Here is an 8046-nt window from a genome sequence, read left to right on the forward strand (position 1 = left end):
TACTTTGTTGTTGCCTCCCCTCTCTCGACTCTCATCTTCCCTTCTTGCTCTCTTGAATCACTGGGTATCCACAGATATTTACACTGTCGGATCGTATTGAATTTATTCTTCCTTATTTAATAAACAATCGTCTAAATGAAAACATGAACAGTTAATGTTCGTATGGTTAGATTAAAAAGGCCCCTCAAAACCCCATTTTTAAAATTTAATCTCCCACCATTTTTTTGGCATCATAAAAATATTCCCATTATTTTCTTGTAAAAATAATTATTTTTTTTAAAACCTACATGCAAATACTTAAAATAAAAAATGATATTTATATCAAAAAATAAATTATTTTTTCAGAAAAAACATGAAAAAGAGTTAGATTTTCGATTTTGGGAAATATTTTATCACTTTTAACCAAATATTTCTAAAATCATTTCTTTTTTGCTGCTTTTTTTTTTTTTTTTTCGAATATTTATACAAATTTTAGTTTTTTGTTACACGTACAAATGGTGTAAAAGCCCTCAGACCACATTTCTTTCCGATTTGGTGCAGGGTTGAGTAAATATTTCAGGAAGGAGTCCCCTTGGATTCTTGAACGTCCAACTCATGCTCTGCTACCATGATGCATGAGTCAGCTTCCAGAGATGAGGCTGAGCTTTTATCCTTCAACAATGATTCTTTTGGTGAACTTAGCATCTCTGTTGAGCACTGAACGTCGGGTGTAATTCCAACCTGGTCTATGTCGTGTAATGCTGGTGATAAATACTTGGCAACTGTCACAAACAGAGCTGATCCATCATGGAGCTCTGTAACACTCTGTGCCAATTATGATGATAAAACAATTAAAACCATGACAGAAATGGCAAGAAAAGAACAGCCACTACCACAAACACCCAGTTTCTAGTGAACTTCTGGAGGTCTGGTTGATGACTATAAACTGAAGAGAAATCTTTAGTATATCATGACTGAGACTACCTGAATTTTCCCTTTCCCAAAGGTTTTATGCCCGACAAGAATAGCTCTACCATTGTCATGCAGTGCTCCAGCCAGAATCTCACTTGCACTTGCACTGCCCTCATTCACCTGTTTCAGCAAGGGGAAAAAAATGGCAGTAGAAACCATTTCAGAGCCATTCTATGAAACCCATGTTTTAGGCGTGCAACTTATTGAAAAAAAATAAAAATGCAGAGCCACTTTTATTACTTGTAATTGAAATAAAAATAGTGACAGTACGCTGCTGAAGGGTCCGGAACTTACAAGCACGACAAGTGGATCACGTGTTATGGCATGCCCATCGACCATGTTAATGGGTAGCATATTCCCATCCCGATCAATGGTGTTCACCAAAGTTTCGTCGCCATCTAGCCATATTTGGGCAACATCAAGTCCAACTTTTACCAAACCACCCTATTATATGATTTGAAAGAAAAAGACAAACAGGATGAATGCAAAAAATGTTGGATGGATAGTCAATGAACTTTCAGAAACAAATTCCATCAATTCAAGCATTGTGGAGCTACCGGATTGTTCCTCAAATCCAGTATGTATGAGCATACATCCTGAGCCTCCATTTCATGAATGCAATTTTCCATTTCAGCTGCAGCTGTCTGTCAAGAAAGAAAAGCAATGGCTGGATTCATAAGAAAATATAAAAGTATGACAAGCATTCAGCTGGTAAGGGACTGAATTATTGTAATTCAATCTATAATTGCAAAAATGAGAAAGAATTGCATCTGTCCATGGCCAAGAGATGAGTTAAAGCAACAATTACCTGAGAAAACGCAGACAGCTTTACATATCCTAATTTTGATACATGGCCATCTGGGGTTTTGTGGGGGATGATAGCACTGGATATGGGGGAAAGCTTAATAAAATCACGGGATAGTTTGACCTTCAAGAAGATCGACATGTTCCGTGTCAGCTCATCATAGACTATTATGAAGTGAGAATCAAACAAAGCTCATGCATATTAATGCAGGACACTGCCATCCATTATTTATTTAAGAAGGTTTCTTCTTATGGAGTCATGAAGACAGCCATTGCATTCTGTCATAAACCACTACCAACCAATGGATATGTGATGAAAAAATACCTCTCTGAAACCAGAGTCACTTCCCCAATCTGTTCCCTGGATAAGAGAACAGTAAATCAGTTAGGAAATTCATATTTATAGAGAAGATGACATATCAGCACAAAAACCTAAAATAAAAGAAATACTTTTTCCCTAAAAAACAAGGGCACTGTCCATTAGAGAACCATATCAGACATCAAGTGTTAGATACTTGTCCATGCCACCAAAATCACTCAAAATCAGCGGCTAGAGAGAGGAATATTACACTGTGAAGTTTTACTGTAACAGTTGTTCCAACACGCCCTCGAAGCTTCTGTGCTGCTGTTTCATCATCAGTACCATCAAGTCTCTCTCCTGAAGCCCACAAACAACATTCAAGATGACTTGTGTGAGTCCTTGTTATGAACCTTTAAGGTCATATTTTGACCTTGTACAGAACAAAGGAACAAGAAAGGAAAATCCTGAAAAACTACTTTGAAAATAAATCTTTCTCAAGCTATTTTCAGCATTCGTAATTCCTTTCCCTCATTCTCCTTTTTAATTGGAATGGAGCCTGAAGGATAAAGGATGATTAATTATGTGATCAAGATATTACATATGGATTAATACTCATTTTCAGCTTGGTAATTAACAAGGTCAAAAGCTTGAGTTATACCATTAATCTCAATCAACTCATCTCCTTCATGTATGCCAGCACGAGCTGCAGGGCTGCCCTCTATGCAAGACAAAACAATCTGCAATCACAACAAAGAAAATTGATACTATAATGCATGAATATGTAACATATTACATGTTAAATATGGCATTTGACGCCATCAATAGAAGCATATGCAATTATTTTATGAATGGTTTGCATAATTAACACCACATGCTTGACTTTATCCTACAGTTTAAGGAGTAAATAACATGAAAAATGGTAGAACAATAGACTATTGATATTCTTCAAATCATTGACATGATTTGTTAGCTCTCTTCTCCGATATGGAAGCATAATCGATGAGCACATAAGGGTTGGTTTGGCAATGTTTTAGTTTTCAAAATAAAGTTTTTAAGAACTGTTTCTTAAAACAGTTTCTAATTGATTTGAAAAAAAAAATTATTTAGAAACTCAAATATAGAAAAATGAAGGTAGTATGCACTTATGTACAATATGAAAATTCCCAAAAGTATTCTCCATATTTTTAGTTGTTTGTCAAAAAACATAAAATAAAAAACCTAAAAACACCTCAGAGTGGTTTTAAAAAATAACCTAGTTTCACAACAAATTCTTTAAAAATTATTTCGATAAAAATATTTGTCAAAATGGTTTCTCAATTAGAAATCTGTTTTCTGTAAAAGTTCTGTACGCTTATGTATAATGCAAAAATTCCTTAAATATTCTCAATATTTTTAATTGTTTCTTAAAAAACTTGAAAAAAAAAAGAATAAAAAAACCCTTCAAATTCTTTAAAAACAATTTTCAGTGAAAAATTTTGTCAAACATGTACTTTTCAATTAATAAATTGTTTTCTATTTTAAAGAATATAAAATTATTTGCAAAAACATTTTTTGAGATAGGCCCTAAATTTCCTAGCAATGAAAGTGCAAAACAACTCATGCTTAAAGTGTATCCACACAAGAAGATAGCCCCACAATTCTCAGGTGAAGGTTAAAGGCTAATTGATGGCTGAGGGTTCTGGCCTTCTTGCTGCCATTTACTTCCATTACATTAATCTCAGTAGGAAGTTCTTTTTGTTTCTGTAATCTTTACTATTTCACTAGCTTAACATCAAAGGTATACACAAGTAAATTGTAGGCTTTCTCCTACTTATACAACCAACAAAATATATTAGTTACCATTTCACAAAATTTCTGTTCTTTGTCTATGGTTCCTCCACAAATCACTGTATTTAAGGTAGAAACCCAATTCTATTCTTTTCATATATTGCAACAACTACCATTCATCACAATGGTTTCTTTTCCTTTTCACCCCTGCCTTAATTTCTAATTAAGAGCTGTAATATGTACATGCAGGAGTTTGACGAATAAAGCCATACATGACGAGTAGCAATTAGTTCAAGTAACTCAACAACTCAAGCAACAGATCACATAAAGGAAGCTGGACTCCAATATACCTAAATATGACCAGCTTGGGAGATCAGATATAAGGGAATATAGAGACGAAGAAATCACTAACCAAATGGCCAGTTCTGGGCTCGGCATTGATAAAAATCCCGACCCCTTGCAAATTCCCGTCACTTCCAATTCTAAAATTTTGGTATTCCTGTGGGTAAATAAACAAGAAAAAAAAAATTGTTCAAAACACTTCTATATAGATGAGGCAAGCCTGACTAATTTAAGAGGGATGAAAGAGTCTTATATCGATATTGATGAAGAGAGTTACTTCTTTCTTAGTATAATAAATTGAAAGACCTTTGGACTAATAATTCGTGTGAAGGGGTCTCCAAGAGTAGAAAGCATTCCACTAATTTTGTTGTAGGCTGCATCCGCCGTTCTCAGGGGAAACATTTCCACCATTGTCTGTTGTAATTTCAGATCCCAATCTACAATTTCATAGTTCCCGTCAAATCCGTGTTGATGAAAAATAATAATTATAATTGTTCCTCACTTCCGAGAGATCCGTACCTTGATGATTAAAAGTTGGATCTATGAAGGTTTCTCTAATCAAACCCCAAGTCTCAACCAGAGTCCTCTGAACTGTATTCACCTGGCAAAATGCATCCAGTTGAACTCAGCAAACAAATCACAAAAACAACACAACTCAAAGGAGAAACACGATCAAACACATCACCTCACGAGCGCGAGACACCGGAAAAGCCACAGTCAGAGACTCAGCAAGCGCCGGAGAGTCGCAGCAAACCGAAAACATGGCGGCCGCCGCCGCCGCAACGCCGAACAGTCCTCTTCCGATGGACCTTCTCCAATCACTTTCAAACTTAACCAAATCCCGATCATTCAACTGCACTTTGCACTGCGTTGCTACAGTCTTATACGAAGAAAAACATGGGAATGATAGAGTCCAGGCTTTGCATTTTCTGCTTTTTCTCCGATGATTGAAGGTGGAAAATGGAGATAAAAGGGAAGGGAGTGAGTTTGGATTTGAGAATTTGGTGGAAATCGGAGAGAGTGATTCCATCGTTTGGGGGAGAATGGCTCCGTGAGCAGAGAAGAAGAAGAAGAGGCGTGTATAGATTCTGAGTGGGGTCCATTTGAATCTGTGTGAGTTGTGGCTGTGAGATGCTTTGCGTTTGTGAGTATCTCACTCAACAATGCCCGGAGCCGCTCTTGTGCTTACACGTGGATTTTGTTCTCCGCAATGAGAATCCCACACTCCTCTGTTTTGACTCCCGTAGACACTAGAATCTCAGCCTTGTAGTGTAAATGGGCTGTACTGGGCTCGGACCTGTCTCGGCCCAGCTCAGGCGGGCCTCGTATGAATTTAAAGATCGTTTTAATAGACATTCGTTCTTCTCCTCGAAATTTAACCGCTGAAATTTGGGTTGGGGTATACAACGCTTTAAACCGAGGCAAGGATTGTCCTCACCCAAGCATTAGCAAGCACCGAAGTTTGTTTATCCCCGTATCCAAACAAGCTCTGGAACATCTTCGATCTCACTCACTCCTCCAATCCCAAATCGATTAAACCCTAGAGATCCAATCCCCAAAGGCATTTCGATATTCAACTTCTACTAACAATCTGCAAAAATCCACATTCGCCAAAATTTCTAGGGTATCGCTTTGATCGCATTCAAGTCTCCAAATTTCGACATCAATGGACGATGATTCTGGGTCGCTCCGTCGAATGTCGACCAGAACCCGAAAAGTGGCCTCCAGAATGGCCGCCGCCCTTGCCAGCACCGATAATCGAAACCAGGTTCGGCACAACATCAAACCCTTTTATTTTTTGGTTCCCTCCATTTCTAATATGAATAGTCAACGAAAATATGTTGTTTAGGCAGCTCTTGCACGGCTGGAAGCGCTGGAGAATGACAATGCGGGAATGGAGACGATAGATGTTAATGATGATGAGGATGCTTCTCTTGATGATGATGATGAAGGTCAAATTTCCTATTATTCAAGTATATTTTTGGTGTTGATTTTGCTGTTTTATTTTTATTTTGCTTTCAAGATGGAAGTTAATCGATCAGGAAGTTGATGGGTGACCTCCAAACTGTGTAGACCGCAATGCCATGAATTGAAGTAGATGCATATGAACATGGTCAGTACTTTCAGTGAAAAAATGGCATTTAACCATGGGTATTGAGATGGGGATTATGGTTTTTTGCTCCAGTTCTTTCAGTGATAGACTGTTAGTGAATAACAAAAATTCAATTTCACAGATAAATTTAGTTTCTGGTGGGTGATATTTCTTCAAAAAGTTGCTGTATATGCATCGTATGAAGGAGAGTCAACACCATAGATACAAGGATCTTTATATCATATAATCCATTCAAGCATCTTGTTCCGAACTTATATTTTTCTTGGCTGGAAATTTCTGATACAAGTTGATTGAGATTTCACACTTGGGTTTTAAATCAGAACACAAATCAATATTCAGTCCTCAAATTCTTTTTCATTCTTTCAGATGGCTTCTTTTGGATAGTTGATTAAGAAAATGGATAGCTTTGATGGGATTTGTTGCATAATTTAACTTCAGTTTCAAGGTTTTAAGAAAAGCCATGAATCTGAAGTCTAACAATGTAGAACTTCAGCTGTACAGAGGAATTAAGAAAGGGGAAAGAACCCGACAATTGTACTCAGAACAAGTTATTTTCCACCCCTCTCACCTGGCCCTTGTGTTATAGACAGTGAATTGCCACCTGCTCAATCTTGTTGATGAAAGTCAGTTCCCATTTTTTTTCTTCTATTTCCCATTTCAGGGTATGCACAAAAGAGGCAATCCAAGGGCACAAAACGAACGACCCGGCAGGCAAAAGCTCTCGAGAATGCCAGGAAGGCCCCAAGAACATTCCTTGAACTGGTACATGAGGTAGGTAACAAGCAGCAAAAGCTGGTTATGCCCTTTTACATTCAATTCTGATATCTCCCATTGATACTCTTGCAAAACCAGGCCAACCTTGAATCTTTGCCTCCCCATGTTCCCTCCTATTTGAGAGCAGCTGTAGGACCTCCAAGCTCCACCTCCCGGCGCCATTTCTGCACCGTCTGTGGATTCGCTGCCAACTATACATGTGTGAGGTGTGGGACACGCTTCTGTTCAACCCGGTGCCAGAACATACACAATGATACGCGTTGCCTAAAATTTGTTGCCTGATCCTTGGCTCAACCTCCTCCGAATTTGCAAAATACTTGTAACAGTCAGAATTAAAATTTTAAATTGTGTATATGGATTGCTCCAATGCTTTTTTGATCCATGGGTAGTTATGATCGATCCGGGTAGTTTGTATGGAGTGATTTGGAGTCTCGTTTGATTTGGGATTTAGAGCAAGTTTGAAAGTGATTTCAAGAGGAATAGAAATACTTACTAATGTTTAGAAGCATTTACTAATAAAAATTAGAAATTTGATAAGTGATTTTTTCAAAAAATTTCAAAAATTTTAAAAATTAATATTTCAACCAAAGTATATATATATATTATTGAACAAAAAAAAAAAAACACAACCTTAGTCTTGGTTTAACCCATAAGCCCAGCTAAAAAAATCTATAATTTAAAATTTGTTATAAATTAATGGTAAATTAATGTGAGAAATATTAATGGTAAAATTATTTTTATCAAAAAGACAAGTATCATCCTCAAAATATTTAAATTTTATTGAAAGTAAAATAAAAAACTATATATCTTTTTTTTTCCGTAAATCAAATTAAAGAATTTGAATTTGTTTTATATTTAATTTTTCGGAACTTATAATTTTCCCATGTAAAATCTCTTATTATCGTTTCTAAAAGGAACTCTCCATTGCTTTGTATCTTGTATTTAATTACATTATTTTATATCTATAAATCATCATCGTGTACCATGATAGAGA

The 8046-nt window shown here is 36.5% G+C and overlaps 2 protein-coding genes across 2 annotated transcripts; one reads left to right on the forward strand and one right to left on the reverse strand.

Moving 5' to 3' along the window:
* Positions 1-409: 409 nt before the first annotated feature.
* Positions 410-5261, reverse strand: LOC100260662 (carboxyl-terminal-processing peptidase 3, chloroplastic). Its single transcript, XM_002277476.5, has 12 exons — positions 4851-5261; positions 4685-4766; positions 4472-4602; positions 4236-4322; positions 2715-2793; positions 2325-2413; positions 2081-2116; positions 1760-1879; positions 1509-1595; positions 1246-1395; positions 964-1071; positions 410-804 (listed from the first exon to the last, which is right to left on the reverse strand). The coding sequence occupies exons 1-12, from the start codon at positions 5193-5195 to the stop codon at positions 556-558; spliced, it is 1563 nt and encodes a 520-aa protein (XP_002277512.2). The 5' UTR covers positions 5196-5261; the 3' UTR covers positions 410-555.
* A 267-nt stretch (positions 5262-5528) lies between these two features.
* Positions 5529-7449, forward strand: LOC100245318 (SWR1 complex subunit 6). Its single transcript, XM_002283120.5, has 4 exons — positions 5529-5933; positions 6015-6117; positions 6940-7049; positions 7131-7449. Exons 1-4 carry the CDS (start codon positions 5832-5834, stop codon positions 7332-7334), a joined length of 519 nt encoding a protein of 172 aa, XP_002283156.1. The 5' UTR covers positions 5529-5831; the 3' UTR covers positions 7335-7449.
* Positions 7450-8046: the final 597 nt, after the last annotated feature.

Source organism: Vitis vinifera, chromosome 8 (assembly GCF_030704535.1).
Source record: "Vitis vinifera cultivar Pinot Noir 40024 chromosome 8, ASM3070453v1".
Taxonomy (NCBI): Eukaryota; Viridiplantae; Streptophyta; class Magnoliopsida; order Vitales; family Vitaceae; genus Vitis; species Vitis vinifera.

What these genes read in the sequence shown, in the direction of transcription:
- LOC100260662 (XM_002277476.5), bottom strand. Translation starts at nt 5,195, where the DNA reads ATGGAATCACTCTCTCCGATTTCCACCAAATTCTCAAATCCAAACTCA. An exon ending in GTGACTCTGGTTTCAGAGAG is followed by an intron (nt 1,880 to 2,080) that starts GTATTTTTTCAT and finishes ATCTTCTTGAAG; the next exon opens with GTCAAACTATCCCGTGATTT. An exon ending in TTGGGAAAGGGAAAATTCAG is followed by an intron (nt 805 to 963) that starts GTAGTCTCAGTC and finishes TAATTGGCACAG; the next exon opens with AGTGTTACAGAGCTCCATGA.
- LOC100245318 (XM_002283120.5), top strand. Translation starts at nt 5,832, where the DNA reads ATGGACGATGATTCTGGGTCGCTCCGTCGAATGTCGACCAGAACCCGA. An exon ending in TCTTGATGATGATGATGAAG is followed by an intron (nt 6,118 to 6,939) that starts GTCAAATTTCCT and finishes TTCCCATTTCAG; the next exon opens with GGTATGCACAAAAGAGGCAA. An exon ending in TCCTTGAACTGGTACATGAG is followed by an intron (nt 7,050 to 7,130) that starts GTAGGTAACAAG and finishes TTGCAAAACCAG; the next exon opens with GCCAACCTTGAATCTTTGCC.